General features: G+C 39.6%; 1 protein-coding gene, 1 long non-coding RNA gene and 1 pseudogene across 3 annotated transcripts in view; 1 reads left to right on the top strand and 2 right to left on the bottom strand.

Annotated features, from left to right (window-relative positions):
• Window positions 1-21,740, top strand: part of LOC149114133 (uncharacterized) — a 477,513-nt gene that overhangs the window by 41,767 nt on the left and 414,006 nt on the right. The window lies entirely within an intron of this gene.
• On the bottom strand, window positions 495-19,964 carry LOC149114150 (tetratricopeptide repeat protein 28-like; annotated as a pseudogene). The gene is made up of 4 exons (XR_016206582.1): window positions 19,889-19,964; window positions 3,660-5,589; window positions 2,477-2,510; window positions 495-1,963 (listed from the first exon to the last, which is right to left on the bottom strand). The product of XR_016206582.1 is annotated as a tetratricopeptide repeat protein 28-like (transcript).
• On the bottom strand, window positions 16,908-19,965 carry LOC149114149 (uncharacterized). Its single transcript, XM_089287577.1, has 2 exons — window positions 19,889-19,965; window positions 16,908-19,746 (listed from the first exon to the last, which is right to left on the bottom strand). The coding sequence occupies exon 2, from the start codon at window positions 19,466-19,468 to the stop codon at window positions 18,008-18,010; it is 1,461 nt and encodes a 486-aa protein (XP_089143703.1). The 5' UTR covers window positions 19,469-19,746; window positions 19,889-19,965; the 3' UTR covers window positions 16,908-18,007.

Here is a 21,740-nt window from a genome sequence, read left to right as displayed (position 1 = left end):
GTATATTTCAACTTGACTTCTCCGATTTACTCCAGCTGTCCGGTTTACAACGGCCGACTTCGACAGAACTTTACGTTTGTCCTTCGATTGCTTCGACCAGCTATTAAGCACTCACATTCCCCGGCAAATGGCTCTTTGTTGTGAATTAAGGAATGGTTTAATGATGGCTTCTCAGTAATGAAAATGTGCTTCCGGACGTGTTCCTGCCACTTTCTAGCCTCGCTCGTAACTACACTTCAACCTGCTTCTTCTACACACAGAAAAACCTCTCAACACGTATCACCCCAAAAAACCCTAAATATGCAAACGCAAGGTGTTACAATCAAAGAAAGGAAAAGAAAACTATTGGTTAAGGACTAATTACAAAAGTATTGAACAGAACTGGTTACGTAATGAAAGAATACAAATCACATAATCGAGTGTTACGGAATAAATATGATTCTAAACAAGCTGTTCCTATGGGATGTAATTAAGCATTCCATGACAACGAGACGTTTCTAGAGGACATAAATCAAATTATAATTCTGAATTAAATTCTAATTCTGTAACAATATTTGCAATATTAATAGCAATAATAGTAACGAAATTCTCAAAAACACATCTCGATGTTTTCTTAAACATAAAGACCTGTGTTTAGACTTAAGACGCTAGAAATTAAAAAAAGAAGTAAACTAAATCTTTAACTAAAAGCGACATTACTATATAACTTAGCCCTAGTAGATTTGCCATTGCATTGCACTGCTATAATGACCAATCACTTTCAAAGGACCTGACTTATAACACAATTGACTGACAATAAGCTCTTAATGACCAGCCCAACGGAAACAGTAAGTTTTGTTTCCCCGAGACCCTCGATGTTGAGGGTCGAAGGGAAACAAAATTTACTGTTTCCTGAGGGGCCAGTCATTAAGTGTTTTGTTATACCTCCCGAATGAAAAATAGAAAAAAACTGCGAAAAAATGATTTGCTTGACGCCAACGGTGGCTGTGATTGCAGTATGAGCGGCAGTCAAACCGAGCTGTCCTATCGAAACGACACGATAACAGTCTTTTTCTTCGCAGCCTACAAAAGTAAAGACAATACTTAAGCGGCTTTGCCTTCTTCTAATGCTTAACTCGAGAATTCAAGATTTGATTTGACGAGGAACAGCATATGTTGTTGTAAATGACACAATTATCTTCCTACCTGACGAATGGCCGAACGCGGGCGACCTATTTTTGGCGCCAAATTAAAAGCTTGAAGACACAAAATGTTCAAATTTTCCCCTTTGTTAATCTAATATGTTTTTGCCCAATTAAAAATCCCTTTTCTTGAATAATGAATGCCTTCTCTAGTGAGAAACGTTGCCTGATTTGACATCAGGCCGACTGGCACACAAATTTGCGGCCGTTTCGAGGTGCACGACCTGATCACGTGCGAGTCGAAAGTTCGAGTTGTTGTTTCCCTAGGGAGTTAATGAGTTTTGTTCGGCCTAGGGAGTTAGTGAGTTTTGACCCATGGGACGTGAAACGTTCTCCTCCAATTGGAAAACGTAATTTAGTTGGAAGGTATAACAAAACACTATTCACTTGACTCTAAATTATAATTTCATTCTAGAAAATGGAAATAGCAAGTAAATCTAACTTAAGCTTTCTCATCACGTCCCGCGAGAATTAAAATCATCCCATTTTGGGTTACCTTTCAATTTCAAAGCGACTAATAACTATTTGCTATTTTCTTTGTATTTTACACTTACACAACAATTAAAATTGATTTACTTAAAACTTGCCCAAATCTGGAACTTGCTTTGGCAATGATTTGCAACGAAAACTGCAATACAATAAAAGTACTTGAATAAGTGTCATTGTCCACTCTCAGGCAGAGAAGACCTCTGGATTTAACAGCTCTTTCCTTGGAAGAGAACGGATCAACTTCAGCTTACGTGACTTTTTCCCTCGAGCTTTGCTCTGACAGCAACTGTTCTCTGTTTGCAAACGTATAACGATGCAGCAAAAGATTAGCTTTTGGTTGGTTTGTAGCATCATATCATACACACATTGGAAAAAAGGATACAGAAAAAACCTTACCTTATTACATGAAATTTTCGCGACACGTTTAATTAGCGATTTTTAGGTGCGCATATTTCGCGACACCTAAATGCCGCGATTTTGCGAAAATTTTGTATTTTGAATCACTTTAACTTCGCGTTTTCGAGTAACCCCCCATTGATTTCCTTAACAATGTTAGTTAAACATGTCCTCCAATTTAGTAAACCGACTTAATCGATATCAAAGGTACGATAACGTCAAAATTAACAAACGCGCAACTGCTGGACTATATGTCAACAGTAACATAATTTGAGTCACTTAACTTTCGCGTCATGTTATGTTCGGGACACTTATTGTTCGCGTCACTTTAATTTCGCGAAATTTTGAAATCGCGAAATTCGCGAAATTAACCTGGCGCGAAAATTTCATGTTATAAGGTAACTAATTACCAAGGAGCTTTCTCTTTTCTTGATCATTCAGCATCTGAAACAGAAAGACAAATGAGAAAACTACCTTTTACTGACAAAATAATGGTGACCAAGAATTCTGTCAAACAGCACCGTGTTTCTATCGAGTTAAAGAAGTCGGAGAACGAGAAATGTTGTGGGAACAAGGGTCGACAGGCTAATGTTTCCACAGCTCTTTCCAGTTCTCTCAAACTTCCACCAGTGTTTCTATAATTCGATAGCAACACGGGTTGCTTTACGCGCAATATTGCTTTAAGTACATCTGTAGAGAAATAGACTTCATGTTTCATGTTCAGGTTGCGCGCGCAGATGGCAGATCACGCGTGACTTCGTCGAGACAGGTTTTGGTTTCTTTTCAAACCCGCTTTCACTGTTACTTGCATAGCGACCATCTTTCAACATGCCATTTCCCGACATGCTATGTAACCTGGCCTACGTAAAAAATGTAACCACAACTGGTTTCTTTACGATCGAACTCGACTTTTAGCTATAAACGATGGATTTATTTGACATCAAACTAAGGCTAGGAGTATCAAGGAAACATTCTGCGAGAGATAAATTGACTGTTTTGAATGTTTACATCTTTCGAATATTAACTGAGCGGTAGCGGCCCAATTCTACCGAAAGTCACCATTGACAGCCGACCGACAACACTAAAATCGTTTCAATTATCCCGTAAATGGAGAGACCTGACAAGTCCACAACCTCCTTCATTCATTCGAGGTCAGGTTGAGGATATTGGTTATTTGTTCCGCTAAAACCCGGAAAAATTGCCAGTTATACAGTTAAACGATCTTTCAGCCGTTTACATGTCGAAAGATGGTCGAACGATGTCGCCTATGCACGTAACACTGAAAGCAGGTGTAAAGATCGTCTGAATTCGTACAACGGAAACACGCATCAGTTGAGGGCGTGCTTTTAATTGTTGTGTTAGACCCGTACTATTTTTTTCATAAAATTTCTCTTTTGGCGTGAAAAAGGCAAAATCTCTAATGATCAAAGAACTGCGCGCACTTAGGTAATGGCACAAGCATTCGCGAGCTGCTCACTTTGCATTTCCATGAAGGACGCTGTTCAGAATAATAATTAACAACTTTTATATTAGCACTTTTGTCAACTAAAAATAAATGTTGCGTCCTTAAAGATTAGAAAAAGGTTTACTCACGATGTTTTCACTGGCCTTCTTCAAATTCTATGGTCACGTCATCGCCGATGAGAACAAACGGAGCCCAGTGTTTTACCGCACCAAACTTCTCTGACTCTCTTAGACACCTTCTAGCCCGGTGAACAGCTACACTTGCGCTACATCCAAGATTCAAATGCCTGTAGAAAGTTTTCATAAACTCCATTGTTACCTCGTCATCAATTGCCCAGAGTGACACGAGAACCGAGCGAGCACCAGCACCCAGGAAACACCTTGCAATACCGACCACACCCTCAGGCGTAACCTTACCTTGTGCACTGTGACAGCAACTTAGCACAACTAGCCTTGCACGCAGCTTCACCGCTCGCACATCCGCCATTTTCAACACAAAATCTTTCTATTCAGGGATCTTGGATATCCGTGCGGGATTCGGAGCCAGAGCAATTTCACCAGTTTCCATATTGCCATGCGCTGCAATGTGTACCAAGGCAACTGAACCGATTCTTTTCAGCACCTCCTCTTTAGTTGCTTTATTTCCAGTGAGAGGTACGACACCGAGCATTTCTCCTATCGTCTTTACTTCTTCTCTGGCATATGGTAAGGCCGATAAAATGGCTTCGCCTTGGTCGTTTCGAATTTCTTCAACAAATGGATCTCCCACGAGCAATACTCCACTGCTCCTGTGGTAGTCTTGAGGAAAGTTCCCGATCAGTTTCAGAGTCGTCAACGAGGGAAGAATTCGTATCTTGATAGATTCACTTAGATACTTGAATTTATCATCTAAAAATGCAGCATACGGAGCCGTCGGGGACAATGATCAATTCGTCGCCTTCAAGTAAGTCTGCAATGGGGGCAATGATACAATTATGAAAGAAGCGCAAAGAATTGTTGTTGCAGGCTAATGTTTTTTCTCTTTCCTCGGTGAATTCTCTGCTGGGAGAAATTTTGTTTGTTTGCTCATCCAGAGAACGATTTTCACAGGCAACTCTTCCATCAATTTTGTACTCTTTAAAAACATCTTTTCTTACACACTCTAAGAAGGTAACAGCATCTTCGCCTTCTATTTCTTTCCTCCTATACTGAACCTCCCTTTCTTTGTTAAGAAGCCAGAAATGGATTTTGTTAATTTCTAGTGCTAACACCAGTGTTTGCATGAATATACCACTTGACATGCTTGCGATCGTTACATTGTCTTCAGGTGAGCCAATCGTAAGCTATTCAGAGCCATATTGTTCCTTTATAAGATCCTCTAAGGCTTGTGCTCGTCCTTGCTCGACAACACACAAAGCCTCAGCAGTCTCTTGAAGCCTTAACAAAGTTCTCCAAACCGCAGTGTAAGCGTCTGGGCACCAATTACGATAAGATATTTTCCAATCATCTTCGGACTGAAGGAGAGCCCTCGTGTCATTGATCAATTTTACACTGGATCGGTAATAATCAAGAGCTCTCGGCAAATCTCCTGACAATTCGAAATCGCGTCCTAAGCAAAAGCATGAACAAGCTTCTTCAGCCCTGTTTCCCAGTTCTTTGGCAATGCTAAGATCTTGGTTGTGGTACTTTACGGCTTGTTTAAAATCACCCAGACTCAGGTAAGCATTGCCAAGATTGGCGTAAGCACGTCCCTCTCCTGCCCTTTCCCCCAGTTCTTTGGCAATGCTAAGACGTTGGTTGTGGTACTTTACGGCTTGTTTAAAATCACCCAGACTGTCGTAAGCAATGCCAAGATTGCCATAAGCACTTCCCTCTCCTGCTCTGTCCCCCAGTTCTTTGGCAATGCTAAGTTGTTGGTTGTGGTATTTAATGTCTTCTTTAGAATTAATGTGACTCTTGTAAGCAAGTTCTTGAACGCAATCGTCACCACTTTGTCTGATCATTTTTATGTACGTGTACTATTGTGACGAATTTGGTTGGCTTGTGTCAGCTCTCAGCTATCTGCTATACACCTATTAAACTTGAAATCAAAAAAAAAATTTGTGATGGTTCATTAACAAAGCGTTACGTGACTACAGTCAAACCTGTATTAAGCAGACACCCTCAGAACCCTTGCTAGTGTCCGCTTAAGGTTACAGTATACCTTCGGGTCGGCAATTTTCTTCAAATTTGGATTTTTGGGTCAAAATAGTGGTTGAAGAATAATCTCTAATTTCTGAAAAAAAAATTTGAAAAAGGCTAAATATTGGCGGAGAAATGGCGGTTTTACGTTTTCACCGGAAGTAAAAGTTTACCTCTTGATTGACAGCCCTATGGCGCGTATGTAATCAACCGAGACGATTTTCGCGGGAATTACCAACATGGATGTCACGAATTGACTACTCAGTTGATCAGCATTGTTGTTCTGACTACCCAGCATTTTTTTTATTAGGCGTGTCTCTATTAAGTTATAAGTAAACATAGACCACGTTTAAACCATGGACCGGTTCGAAAAAGCGAAAACAGCGAAGAACGAATGAAAATACATCAATGAGTGAAGAAGCGAAAGTTCGCCACGCGGATGAAGCTATAGTTATCGTATAAGGTGGGCAAATATTCGTGGTAAGAGAAAAGAAAGGTTCTGTAAAAAATTCGGAACTTGACAGCAATAACAGGGATGCTGACAGAGACTCTTCTGATGAGTCCGATATCGACGAATCGTCGGACTCATTGAGACCATTTGAAATATTATCCATGTACAGTTGCCCACACACAGTTGCTCTCCGCGCTGTCTTTTGTTTGTTTCCTTCGCTCAGCCACTCTAGCGTTCGTATCCTTTGTAGTCTTCCCCATTTTGCCAGACCAGCTTCAAGAAAAACCGAGCTACAGAAAAATTATCTCTCTGCCTTCGGTTCCTTGAGCGCATTGCGAAACACAAGAGTTTTTTAGAAATTTGCGCGTAAATTTCAATAGGAGGTTAACGGTAGTAAACTTTCCCTGCATTGATTGGCTTAGTTATCTGAGAACCCAGTTGAAGGCGTTTGTGGGTGGGGTTTGTTTGCGAAGCAGAAAATTTTTCTTAGCGCTGTTTTCTCGAATAAATTTTTTCACTTGAAGCAGGCACTTTAAAGAGTTATAACTCAAAGGGAATTTGTTCAGTTGCTCTTAAATTTGGACAGTGGCTAGTTTAACATATAAACTACAAAAGCGTGTCTGGGAATTGTTAATTTCGAAATACTTTTCCTTCGAGAGCGATTTTTGTACGATCACTCCACATTTTTTTAATCCTATTTCGAAAATGTTCTGTAACTTTTTACTGCAATTGAATATGCCAAAACGCAGACACGTTTTTTAAGCGCTTTGGGCCATGAAACCGAGGAAAAAATTAAATTGGCGAAAAACGAAATTCGCTTTGACTTGTAGCTTTCGAAAGGTGATTCGGGCGCTCGCATTTAGTGGTCGTGAAAAATTCGACAATTCATTTTCTTTCAAAATTCTTGGTATAGTTTGATAGCCAGCTCCATAAGCTTTAATTTGATATAGGGGTTTAGGTATCTATAGCTTAAACTGCACGCGCTACATCGCTTGCGCGAGAGACACCCCTGAAGGTATACTGTAACCTTAATACATTGTGTCTGCTGAAAACAGGTTCCCTCAGAATTCGTCTTAAAAGAGGGTTGTCCAATACACCCAACAAGAGTCGATTCGTGTTTTAACTTGACGATTCGACCAACCGGATGTCGATTCGAGGACCCTCTTTGTTGGAATCGACACGAGTCGTCTCTCTTGCTGTCGATTCGTCATACCAGAAGTCGATTTGCGCGAGACTTAAAAAGTATAGCGCATCTGGGCTTTGAGGGTGGGTTCAAAATGTTGTCGATTCGACACGATTCGATCGAATCGTAACGAATCGTGTCCTTCGCTGTCTATTCGTCATACCGGAAGTCGATTTGCCCGAGACTTAGAAAATATAGCTCATCTGGGCTTTGAGGGTGGGTTGAAAATGTTTTCGATTCGACTCGATTCGATCGAATCGTGACGCCTTTCCTTCGAAGAACTCTCTTTAATTGCCTGAGACTTAAACTTGTACCATGAACTAACTGTAAAAACGATATAATTTCAACATAGTTCAAACCAAGATCAAAATACTGTTGTACTAACGAGTCTCTCCCATGGTAAGCCACTCCAAGAGCGGGAAGATAAGATGGCAATACCGCATTAACGGCTTCAAAACTGGAACAAAACAACACCAAAGAAAGTACAAAAGCGGCTAGCTTGCGATCTTTAAAATTGCAGCCACAAACGTTGCTAACAGATCCAGATAAAGGAGTAAACGCCTGCATCATACGTGTAAACCGTTAACGTTGGCCATGTGCTAACGAGTTATACAATATATGATTTGCCGAGTTCTCATGTTCACGTGTTATAATTCGAGATCTCGTGTTACTAAGTCGAGATCTCGCGTTATTAACACGAGATCTCACATTTTAAGTCAAGATCTGGCGTTATTAACACGAGATCTCACATTATAAGTCGAGATCTCGTGTTACTAAGTCGAGATCTCGCGTTATAAGTCGAGATCTCGCTTTGCTAAGTCGAGATCTCGTGTCGTAAGTCGAGATCTCGCGTTTCTAAGTCGAGATCTCGTGTTGTAAGTCGAGGTCTCGTGTTATAAATCGAGATCTCGCGTTTCTAAGTCGAGATCTCGTGTTGTAAGTCGAGGTCAAGTCGAAACTTTGCAAAAGACGATTCGCGACGAATTGGGCGAATCGACTCGAATCGTCAAAAAATTCACACCCCAGTTACTGCCTACTGCGAGTAGACTTCAGGGAAACGATTCCACTTTGCAGGAAACATTCCCGACCAATCGAGTCGCTTCGTTAAGTGCTTCACCGAATCGACCGAAGTTTGTCGCCACGTTTTTAGAACGACAAACGTTCATTTATCATTATTTCACGGGTATCGACTTCCGGTGGTGTGGATCGACTCCCAACCTCGTTCCCAGGGTCTCTCATCTTACCGCCCCCTGGAGCGAGCGAAGAGGGCGGTAAGATGAGAGACCCTGGGAACGAGGTTGATCGACTCCGTTCGAATCGATTCGAATCGTTAAGTACCTCACACGAATGGACTCAAGTTTGTCGTCACGTTTCAAGAACGAGTAACGCTCATGTATCATTATTTCACGGGTCTTGACTTCCGGTGGTGGGGATCGACTCCGTGCGAATCGAGTGGAATCGTTAAGTACCTCACACGAATCAACTCAAGTTTGTAGTCACGTTTTAAGAACGAGAAACGTTTATGTATCATTATTTCACGGGTCTTAACTTCCGGTGATGCGGATCGACTCCGTGCGAATCGAGTCGAATCGTCAAGTGCCTCAGACGAATCGACTCTAGTTGGGTGTATTGGACATGAACTCCCTTGGGAAATATCACCAGAAATAAAAGTGACTGTTGATGTTATATTGAAATTCAGAGATTATGGCAACCAGTACTGTTTCAGCTGACTTTATCACCTGGCCTGTTTGAGTTTATTAAGTTAAAGCATCATGACTTGATGGGTATGTACTAAAACCAGGAACACCAGAACACCCACTGACAAGATTAGTCGACTGTTAAGATTAGGACTTGAGATTAGGAGAATTTAGAAGTTTGTGATTGTGGTTAGGGGTTAGTGTTTTTGGTTAGGTTGGGGTAAGCTTTTTGAGGGGTACTACAGGTGGTTCTGGGGTGTTCTAGTGTTTCTGGTTTAGGTACATACCGTTGTCATGACTGTTCTGTTCTAAGTTTCTACAAAAACATCTGTTACTACATTACATTGGTTACTACAACATTTTCTGGTGAATATGTTGTTTATTGCAGTAGTTGCTTATCACAAATAAGGTACAAACAATGTTTCATTCATTAGTTAGACTGAATGTGTCATACATGCCTGGTTAATAAAAGAAAAAAGAACTTATGCTAACAAATCTGGTTTAGCCTCATTTAAAATTTGGTTTAAAAAAGCATTCTTGTGATAGGGCCCACAGTTGATAGGGCAATTCCAAGTTTGTTATCTGGTAATCCTGGAATCTGGATTACTCAATTGACAAAGTTGGTTATCTGTCAAATACAAAAATGTAACAAAGTTAATCCATATCTGGATTTGTGAAAACCCAAATTGTTGATAAAATTGACAATTTGGATAATCCCTTTTCCAACTATGGGTTTCTCTCCTTTTCCAGTTTTGGTTTATTACTGTGATGGTGCAATTCCAAGTTTGTTTTCCGTTAATCCAAACCTAGATTACTTAGTTAAGAAAAATGGTAAATTTACAAAATACAAACATGTAATGAGATATATCCATATTCGGATTTATAGAAATACAACTTAGTGAACATAATATTGACTATTTGGATAATCCCTTTTCCGATTATGGTTTCTATTATTTTCCAGTTTTGGTTTAAAAAAAATCCAACTTGCAAAGCAGAATTGGATATTTTGCATTTTTACCAAGTTTGGATTTTAGTGAAAATCCATCAAAAAAAACAAGTAAAACCCAAGTTTAATCCAACTTGGATATTTGATATTTTTTCCAGTGCGAGTGGATATTTTAAACAACTTTCCCTCTTCACAAGCGATTTTTTGGAGCCATCGAAGAGAAAGAAAAAAGCGGCAAATCGGGGAACCTTTTATAAAGTGGAAAGAGTCATTTCGAGGCGAACTGCGGATGGTAAGGTGCGATGAAGCTCTTGCCATTTTAAGCTTTAAGCCTGTTTAAGCTCATATTTCTGAGTTCAAGAGTATATTCTGTTCTCTTAGAAAGAATACCTTATCAAGTGGGATGGGTATAGCTATTTTAGCTGTAGTTGAGAGGAAGAGGATAACCTTACAAGCGATCTTGTGTGGTAAGTAAATAAATGAATCGATCAAACGAATGAATACATTGTACATGTACCTTTATTTAATAATCCATCATGCTAAAACCAGCGAGCAGACAATCGCTAAATGGAGACTCGATAAAATTGAATTGTATTAAGTTTAGAATTGAATAAAATACTGACGTGGCTAAAATGCTGAAATTGGTAAAAGGGCTGAAGTTGACCAGTAAACATGCTATAATATTTGAATACAGACATCTATTTACATACAGTATAATTATTATACATGTGTGTGTTTATGTAGATATAGATACAATTTCACATTTTTATATGATTATGGATGTTTCCTTGCATGCCAGCATCAGAGGAAGGTTTGTGTTCACAATTTACACACTCACTGGTGACCGTACGAACCGAGGCATGAGCTGCAGGATCTCCTATAAATTGTATTTCTATGCAATCCATGCATTTCAATATACAAATAAGCTTACTGATACTCTACAATTTGTTTTTATCAAGGTCATTTCAAAGACCATTTATTGCTCCAGCCCGACTGCAAGAGAACATTGACCGCTTACTTCTGGCCATCACCATGAAACTAAAAAGCAAGTCAAGGGCACCAACAGTGCTGTCCTTCCATCATGACTGTTACCGGTTTTTATTTTTTGGAAAAGGAAGGCCAAGCAAGGATGGGAAATCAACCATGTTAGAGAAAGATGACTTTGCACGGTGTAACTTCCATGACTTGTGGGAACAATGTCTTGACAAACTCGGGGATGGTGTTAGGATAAAATTTCCTGTAAAAATTCACATCACTTTGGGTTGGTCCCCTAAATGTTCAGCTGTTCAAGGTGGCATCCTTGTGAACCCACCAAGGATACCCCTTGAGAAACTTACGATTGATTTTGTGCGCCAGCCATTTTCAATCCTCAATGCTTGATTGCTTATTTCCTCCTCTGTGAACTTAGTAACTGAGCAATCTTGGTCAGGAGTATTCATTTTGATGAAATGATGGCACACAAAATAAATCATAAGTTAATGTTTAAGAAAAATTTAATAATATTCAGTATGTCACAAGTGTGGGACAGGAGTCCCTGACTGGAGAGATATGGTATATTTTTTCCAGAAAAATAATCGCTGTACAATTCGCCAAAATGAGCTGTACTAATCTTAATAATTAAAAATGTGCATTTAAAAAAGTAATAAAAAGTAAAAATCGCTAAGAATAATAAGTTTTCTTAAAAGGATGAGCCGATAAGTGTGGACAGTGAATCCGCACATTTTCGAATCCGATGACGTAGCAAAATCGTGTCCAGTCTGTAGCCTTAGCCTTAGCAGCAGCAGGTCTAAGTGGAAATTGTCGCCGGAGAATTTGCACAGTGACTCTTTTTATTGATTCTAAATTGTCTTGTTTATACCTCTAACACTGGTGTCCTATTTCTATTTATGTCTGCCATGTAGAGGGGGGTGAACAGGTTTTCGGATCGATGGATTTGGCCTTAAAAAGCGCACGGGTTGTGGATTTTTGCGGTAAATCAAGCGGATTCGCGGATTTTGAAAACACAGTGGATCGTGGATCAGCTGTGAACTTTGGCACGGATTCCGGATTGTACCTGTCTTGATTTTCGAATCTTGGGTCCTATATGAAATTTGGATCATAGATCTTTCTTCAGCCTTGGTCGGTATGTTAATGAGTTCATCCAAATGATTTTTTCTTTCGAACAAAGCTCATTTATACTCAAGTATGAGACTGTTATTGGAATTGTACTGTGTTATAGTCATCAAGCATTTTGCCTTCTTTACTATTTGTGCGAAATTAACACTAGCATTCACATTTACCAGTTTACCTTTGAACTTTTACACTTCTGTTTCCGGATGTGGTTGTCGTTTCGGATTTGAACAAAAATTTTGGCGGATCGACGGATTTGGCGAAAAAAAGGCACGGTCGGCGGATTTGCATACCCCTATTCGCCCCCCTCCTTGTACAAATGAGCATTTTCTACGCGCTGGTTAATCTGCCCATGTCAGGATGTGGAAATGATACCCAAGTAATACTTGGTCTGGTGAAATTTTTAACTCTGTAGTCTATGCTTTCAATGACATACTCTGCACCATTAATAAGTCCACCAATCACATCAACATTAGTTGTCAAGTCACATTTTGCTGCATTTGCTACTGACACTAGTGAATATAAACCCATTGTCTTTGTTGGATCATGTGAAATTTTGTTTTTCATTTGTTTCTTCAGATTATCAGAAGTGTCCCCAACTATAACGTCTAGACTCTACCTGTGCTTTAATGTGTAGCATTTAACTCACCCTCAGAAGAACTAATTGTATCTTGGACGGGGAATATCTTGATCAAATACTTCAATAGTTTTCCAATATTTGTTCATGATTCTGTTTTCTGATTTGATCCAATTTAGATAATACAAGTATCAGGCTTTCGTCTTTCAAGGTCTGTAGAGGTTTATATTGGGGAACCTCAGAAACACTACTTAGGCGCTCTGGCAGAATTTTCGAACTACATGCATCATTGATTCTGCCATTACATTTCTGAAATGTGAAAATTTTCAGTAGCCCCCCTTTAAAAGCCTTAATATACGAGCAATCCAATTTATCGTTAATTATCAGTTTGCACCGGGCTTTGCTAATTAATTAACGGGCGCAGGTTCGTAACTTCATCCGTCAGATAATAAATGAACAATCGTATAAAAGCTCGAGCAATTAAGGATTTGCACTACTCGTGATATTTGAAAATTATTTCAAATTGCACTTACCTACACCCATTCATTCGATTTATTCCTATTCATTTGCGACGCCATACTTTTTGTCATGCCCGCTCCCTCAAAAAAATCCTGCCATCCCCACCATTTTTTCGTCACATAAAAGCGAACGGTCCCTTAGCTGTTAAAATGTATACCTCTTCATCATCTGTCAAAATACCGAGGAATAAGATTGTTTACTTCATTGAAGATCCAAACTGTCCCAGTAATGAAATTGGCCACCATGTAGGATTCCTATTTACATTTCTGACATTAGCCGCCTTTACGCACCAGTTTCTGACGTAAATGTTTGACGCAAAGATCAAAGACAATTACTCCAGAGGAGTGTAATGAATTAGCAAAACCACAGTCACTTCACTTGGCACAAAAAAAAAAAAATTGCTCCTACGTCGTCTTTTTCTGTTGCTCGAATGTGATTTAGGCCTTTCAGTGTTTGCTTATGGACAAGAGGAAAGGTAAGGCCCTATTTTTATATAAATATAAAGTAATATTTATCGCTTTTTACTCTTCTGGCAGTGTTATTTTACTCCCGTCCGAAGTAATTCTTTTGGGGGGTATAACGAGAGCTGAAAAACACTACCTGAATTAATTCTCGCTTTGGTATTTAACACGGGGTGTACAATTTGTTTTGTTCTCCAAAAATGACTGCAATTAATTGGACTTGCGATATTTCTTGGGGTACTAGAAAGTTGATGCGTCAAAAATTCTGTAGAACAGTAATAGGTACATTAGGGAACTAAATAACTTTCAATCGTTAATTTTCAACGCGACAAACCATTGCATCGAAAAGGTGTACCACGGCTCCAGTAAAAAACAGCATTAAAGTCTTTCTTTCCCAAACTCAAAGTTTTTATTATTTAGTTTAATTTGATATCATTTTGTCCATTGCGATATCCTCAGTTGATTTCCTGAATTATTGTCGCCTTTCTTGTTCATTCAGCAGTTCATGTGTTGATGATTATAGAATTTACCTAAGTGTGTGATATATTAGTTTGCTTGGAAATGCAGCCGGGTTATTAAGTGTTAAAATTTGTTTTGATCAATAGTGTGATTAGGCAAACATTAAGAGAAATTAGCTTGTATTTGCGGAAAATTCAGAAAGAGATGATTTTGAATACGATTCCAATATCTCTTATTGGCTCGTAATGTGTATACATGCTTTAAAATGTGGTGTTTTTAAACTCAATATTAACCTCACTCGATGGTGACACTGTTTAAACATGTGAAAGACTGAAGTTCAGTTGAAACTGAATTCAGAATAGACCAGCAAAGGTTCAAAATTTCCGTTTGATAAATGCCTAGTTTTAAGGGCTTGATAAAATTTGCAATAAATATTTACATTTCTTTTTACATTGTTTTTATTCTTCTATTTCCCATTGTGTAGGTTAACTCCCTAAAGGAAATTGGGTGATCGGCAGTTTTCATTGTACTTTACTATTGTGTTGGAAAAAGAAAAGAAAATTGCAAAATATCCGGTGGCCTTCAAAACATCTTAGCGGTTCCAGTACAGGTTGGAAAACATGCATATGACCATAAACAACTCGGCAAACAGATCCAGCATTCTCGATGAAATCACTAAACCGGGAGGAAAATATGATTTAAAAATTTATCACATGTTTTGCATCAGCATTGCAGTGACTGCCTTCCTGGCGAATTTCACTTTATGCCTCCTTCATGCTTGTTGCAAGAGACTTCGTCGTTCTAAAAACATTTTTCTCATCACTCATTACGTCGCCAACACTTTTCAAACGTTAACAGCGATGGTGTTTTTCTCCTGGTCAAGCAATGGCAACGCTCTAGTTTGTTTGTTAAACGTCTTTTTCAGCTGTTCTGTTTTATGTATTCCTGTGATATCGCTCGTGACTTTGTTTAAAACTCAGTGGGTGAATCGATGTCCATCTTATTTATCAGGGAGTCGGCGATCTTATGTCTTGGTGGTGATTATATTGTTTATAGGAGTAGGCGTGGCCGTACCCCCATTTCTGGGATGGGGGTCGCCCATTTTGGTGTCCAAATATCCATTAAGTATCGCTATATCTTATGCAGTGTTTGCTGGATGCTGTTTGAGCTTAGGACCATTGCTGATAATTTGTTTTACAAATTACAAGCTATTTTCTCGTGTTCGAACTTATGAACGGCGTGCAAGGAGAGAGACTGGACCCCGTTGTCTTGGACTTGGAAGAATGAAATACGAGCCTGGAAGAAGAGAAGGTGAAGCAAAATGGGTGACGATTCTTCAAATAATTGCTTTTGTTCTTTGCATTGTCCCGATTTCTGTGGAAAACATTTTAGCGTCTTTCGTTCCACATATAATGCCCGGAACTTTGAAATTCTTGTTTACTTGTCTCGCTCAAGCGTATTGCGCGATGTCTGCCATTCTCTATGGCCTCACAAACAGAGAAGTTCGTCTGGCGTTCAAGTGTTGCTGTTATCAGAAAACCTTTGTGATTCAAGGCTAGCCACGGAAAAAACGAACACGAGAGAAAATGGGCGAGGGCTGTTACCGTATGGGAACAAAAGATGGATCCTTTGTTATTCAGCTGGCAGATCAGTCATGCGATGAGCTCACAGGAGGAAAAGATCTCAACTACGCTGGGCGTGAAAGATTTGTTCGATTCACTGGTGTATCTACGGACTTTTCTACGAATGCCGCAATTGATGACGTTTCACTCCCGCAGAGAGCTATCGTTAAAGAGAAAAGACCGATAACTACTGAGTTTGCGCCAATAAGGAGGCATTCTACACTCAGAAAACAAGACGAAGAAGCATCTAGAGCTAGACGAAAATACGTCGACAGCACGAAAGTTCGATTTGAAGCTCAATATACCGACAAACAACGGAAGAAGTACATAGCAACTCCGTCAATAAAGCGCATGCGTCAGATCAAGAACTCGATGTCCAACATGTCCGAAACCGATCTTCAATCCAGTTTAGCAAGTTTAAGTGGATATGAGTTTGAAACACAGAAACACAAAGCGCCTCATTTTACAAGTTACAGCAATCCCATACGGTTAACAGGATTCAGACAAGTGTTGACTGGTAAAGGCAAGAGAACGCGCACGTACTCCCTCGACAGAAGCGAAAAATACAAACCTACTACAAGGGCATTCATGGAGAAACGGTTCAGCATAGATAGTGATAAAGCCATAAGGAATGGAAACAAAATGTAACAGTCTATGTGCAGGAACGGCCGCTACTCAACCACAGCGGAACATTCGCCAACGGTCAGCTCCTGTACTGTACACGGACACTTATTCATGGTCCCAGCCAGATAAAAGTACTGCATTTATAACCTTCCCTAGTCGGGTCCCACGCCTCTCCCAAGCGCTAGCGGACACTTTCCTTTGTCGCCAGCAAATCCGCATATGGGAGGTCCGATCTGATTTTTAGGCTGGCTAGACTTGAGTTCTTAAACTTCTGTACAATAACTATAAGTTGTTCAGTCCGTCTCAGATCGACAAAGATCGAAGAATTTCAGTGAGCTAGCCCACGTTCTGAGAGACCCAGTCTGCTATTCGAAACCCTTTTTCCACGTAGCTCTACAGAGATGCAAGAGCTGTATCCCATTGGTTGTTACTTGCGCGCGAAAATTCAAACTCGAGAAACAAACAATCAGAGACGCTACGCGGATCTCCTTAGAGCTACGTAACCAGAATGGAATTTCTAGAGTCCAGTGTCAGACGTGTCTTGAACTAGGGAAAAAGACGAATATCAATTTTATCTCGACAATTAAGCTTTTATTCTTTATTTACACTGTATATATGGATAAGTGTTTTAATTTTTTGCACATAATTACAACTTTTTGTGATGAATCTTATTTCGGAAACACTGTTATTCGTCGTCAGCTACATTAAATGAACAATGTCACTACAAATCTCTTGAATGTTTCGAAGATATGATAGCTAGACGATTGACATAGCAAAAGCCACGTATCTTAAAGTTTCCCCTTAAAAGAGGCGGTCATGTTTAAGCTTTAAGTCGTCAAAAAGGTGTTTGGAAAAGACCAGTCCACGGTTCTTGCCAACTACATTTTTTTAAAAATTTGTTTTCTAAGTTAGCGACGAGGCTGGAAAGAGCACCTTGCAATATTGTAAACTGGCCACGCTTCCTGTTGTCATGCTGCCAAATAGTGAAAATGTGGTTGTACGGAGTCATAAAATGTTACCAGACGTTTGTATACATTTAGCACAAATTTGCCCGCACCCTCCCCCCAGCATACAAAGGTCTGTAAAACTCTTCGTCTTTGAGAAGCTATGTCTCGCAATCTTTGCCGTTTTACTAACATTAAAGTGCTCTCTCCATATTGACCATGTTACCTACTTGGGCAAGGTAATTGAGTTAAAAAACAAACAACCAAGAAAAACACTGAAAGGTATGTTGGGCGTGGGGTGAGGCACATCTTTAGCACCTGAAGCTATATCTAGTGAAAAACTGTAAGCTCCATGGGTTATTGACCAACCGTTAAGTCAAGATGGCTGGATCGGAAATTGGCCAAGTTCTTGTTTGGCTTGTTTATGGACCAAGACAGGGTCGAAGTCCGTAAACACGCAAAGAAAAGAACAAGCTTGGTCAATAAAGGATGTCTTCATATATGGAAAAAAGAATACTATTTCCTTGCTTGATACAGCGGAATCGAAAATCCCAAGCTGACGAGATAGTGCCATCTTGCCCGCTCAGGTAGCCAATCTCAGCGCAGGATTCGGTTCATCTTACCCACCCACGGAGCTAACCATAAAATAAGACGTCTTATGGAAGAAGAAAACTGATTTTAAAGTTTGATGGGAGTTTGTCACCAAACAGTGAAGTGTGATGACATTAGTTTCGGTCATCAGTCGTTCCAGCCCATACGATAGAGGTGTAAGGCTTTCGTATCATTCCTTTTTTCCAAGTCAGTTGTTTTCTTAGCCGCTTAATGTACTTGGTAAATGTTGAATAATACGATCCCACGAAATGGTCAGCATGCGCACAAATGAGCTGCTCACACAAGCCTAACATGTCCTGAGTGACAGCAGGGTTTACGTTTCCAAGTCGCAACTGATCACTGAAGTCTTCAGCGAAAAATAAATTGTACCCTGCTTCACTAAAAGGTTTAAACCAAGTTTTGTCTCCTTCGTCGGTGGCAATGTAAAGAGTTTTTGTTAGATTCACTGCATCTCGCATGTTTAGTTGCTGTAACCAATACTCCTGTTTTATGTGAAAACTTTTCGGATGATCGGTCCTGCGCACGTGCAATGCATTAAAAGGGTGACCCATCATTTTCAGGACATCCGCGACACGTTGTCGAATGTCCGGCGCGAAACGAATGTATCGCATTATCCACGCATGCGTGTTTAAAACGGTTGTCTTATCGAAGAAAAGAAGCTCCCTAATATACAAAGATCCTTCAGAGAAATACAGCATATCTTCCGTTCTGTTTGACAACTCATTCCAGATTCCCCACACAGGCCTAAAACTTGTGTTGCCATAATGTTTCAATTTTGTTTTGCAAATGCGGCGATAGAGTGGAAGGTCTCCATAGATGGGTCGATTTGTTTCCATATGTCGCTGAAGGAGTTTCGATTTTTCTCCCTCTGTCTCCTTAGGAATGGTATCAACCCATATTCCTACCAGCCCGTTGTGACAAACTCGATGCCATCTCAAATGTTTGTATTTCTCTAGAAACTCCACATGACTTGAAGTGACCTCTTTGACAGGAGTAAGTCTCGACAATTCTTTTAAGTCAATTACTTTAGATAATGGCAGAAGATTGACTTCAGGAAGCATGTTGTATATTTCATAACTTGCAGACATTTTACGCTTTCTTTTCAGTCGAAGTATTTCCTGGTGAGGTGCTAAAGGGTGAACAATAAGAGTTCTATTCAACAACTTGGCCAAAACAACCGCGTTTTCGAAGGCAACACGTTGGTTATTCCATCCCCCTCCAGGTGGTTGATAAGACAGGTATTTCATTTCTTGGTTGTCTTCACATAACAGTCGCCCGTCAATATAAATTTTCTGTTCAGATAAACAAAACATTTCGCTCAGGGATGCAGGCCATAGATTCGAAGATATGTGGGTAAATTTCATCATCGTGTATACAGTCACGAAAATTGAGCAAGTAAAGATAAAACACAGGACTCTTTTCTTCAATAGCGTAACCATCACAACACGCGGTTGACCTTTGAAGGCAACACATTCCAGTTTCCACATGATGATTCGAAGCATCGAAATAAACCAAGCGATGTAATACCTGCTTGCGTTGTTCTTGAGCGAATGGACCAAGTTGTTTCGGTTCATATACAACGGTAAATAACGAGGCCTGGAAGGTTTCCTGCCATTTCAGATTGGTGTACATGCAGCAGTGATCAAATCAGATTTGAAGATGCCGTTTACATGAAATAAGAGAACGATCACCAAAGGAAAGATGTCAACATTGAAGCAAATTCTTCCAACCATAACAAAGGTATGGAGACAAGTATAATGGAGTCTTTTTCAGCAAATGATAATCACGGAAGCTTTCTTTCATGTCATGGATCATGGAAATCAATTCAAACCTAATTGCGAATCCACTTGCGCTGGAGCAGAGAAAAGTAATTAGTGGTTTGCTTGCTACTGTAAATTCGGATTACAATTGACTTAACAAGTTCGAAAATGGTATAAGACTTAACATCTTCTTTTCTGATATCAGAGACACATAAACGACTTGTATATACTTACAAGTTGGTCGTGTTACATCTCAGGACTCATGAGAGTATTTGAAGTTCCCTCGTTTTGTTTCCAATGCAAATCTCAAATCAACTGGGTCCAACTGGAAGTGAAAGAAAAAATGTCCACGGTAAGGATTTTATCAAGTTATGTCCATTGGGTTTGTTCCGTCTAACACGTTGTTCATCGCTCTCGCCGCATTGGTTAAATCCGCGGTGTTCTAGCAACAATTTATTAAAATTTGTCCTTGTAGAAATTTGCAGGTACTTACAATCGGTCTATGTTTAATCTCATGCGGAGTCTTGAGTCTTTTGATATCCTTTCGTTTCGTTTGGTAATGCTAGCCAATGCTCCGAGCGGAAACTGCAAATCAACTGAAACCGAAAGTAAAATATCAAATACAGTGTTATGCTAATAACTGGCTACAACTTGAATGATTTGTGGTCACGAGATGTCTGGATAACCAAAAAGGTCAACCACTAACAATAGAAAAAGTCAGTTTCCCACGCTTTTCGAACACGTCAAAACAATCTCTTGTCAAATCATAACATTTCACAAACATAATATTTTTGAGGGGGTTGAAAGTATAACGAAGGGTTTAGAGGGCGTGGGATCTTTGTAAATGCTCTCAAATTGTACGAGCAGTTTCAAAGCTGATTTTGAAAATAACAAGAGTAGGGAAAACCTTTAAATAACCTCTTTCATAAGATTACTCATTACACTAAGAACATGTATGCCTATATTCTTGATTTACAGCGCAGTGCAAGGAACCGTAATCCAACAGACCAATGTCGATATAGTAAAATTCAGCCTAAAACAGTAGACCACAGCACGAGGCTCTGGGAAATAACTACCGAGTTTGTGGGGTTTATTCCCCCGAGCTTCGTGCTGTGGTCTATCATATTGTTTTGGGCTGAATTATTGGGTTATTATATTTTTTCAGACGACAAAAAAGTAGCGAAGCATGTGAATCTGCTGTTCCTAAAAATAAATCCACCTTGTGCAAATTTTGCACACAGACTACAAGTTCTATTATGAAACTCTCTTCATGTATCTACCTATACATGAAAAACTTTAACTGAAACTGAAAGTAGTTAAAGGCCTTTTGAGCAGCCTCATGTCAGGAAGAAATCCCCTACTGAACCAAGCAAGTGCAATGCAAGTATAATGCGAATGTAACTGCTAGCTAAAGAAAACAGGCGCGCATTTTCACTTTCGATTAGGCTCGATCTGGCCTGATCTGACCTTTGCTGAATATTAATTTTTGTGTTTATACCTGTTTTCTTGTTCTCGGAAAGGGGGCATTAGATATTAGTTTTTTATGTCAGGGTTGAATTCAGGTATTTACGGTCCTTTATCAAAAGGTTTCCAAAAACAGATTGTCACACAGGTTAGAATTGCATTTTAGGAATGTTTACACGGCACTGTATTAAAAAAAAAAAAGCGATCTTTAATCTTAAATCTGTTGTAAGTTACCATATTTCATGGGTTGAAAAGATATTGATACCATGGGAATCTAAAACCAGTCAGCGAGAATAATTTCCAGGTGATTCGTCTTTGAGTGATTCAACTTGTTTCCTTATTTAACGCAAGTAGCGTTACGCGATGATAAGCTTTCGTGCTGTAAATGAAATGTAATGTTGCACAATTTGATCTGGCCTGATCTACCCCATGTTGATATATGTACAGGAGATATTGATCATATCCTACAATCAGTGATTTATACCCAAAGTTATACCTGTTTGCTTATTCGCAGAAAATGCACTCTTAATCGGGGCATTGTGATCTCTGGACTCGTGTGATGGCAGCCCTCGTAAATAAAAGCATGGAAATTATCTGAATAGTGCAACAGAAACTCGTCTAA

The sequence above is a fragment of the Orbicella faveolata genome, unplaced genomic scaffold (assembly GCF_042242905.1).
Source record: "Orbicella faveolata isolate gen_17 unplaced genomic scaffold, um_ofav_v1 contig_14, whole genome shotgun sequence".
Lineage (NCBI taxonomy): Eukaryota > Metazoa > Cnidaria > Anthozoa > Scleractinia > Merulinidae > Orbicella > Orbicella faveolata.
The sequence above is the reverse complement of the archived record's forward strand: the minus strand, read 5'-3'. Positions and strand labels throughout refer to the sequence as shown.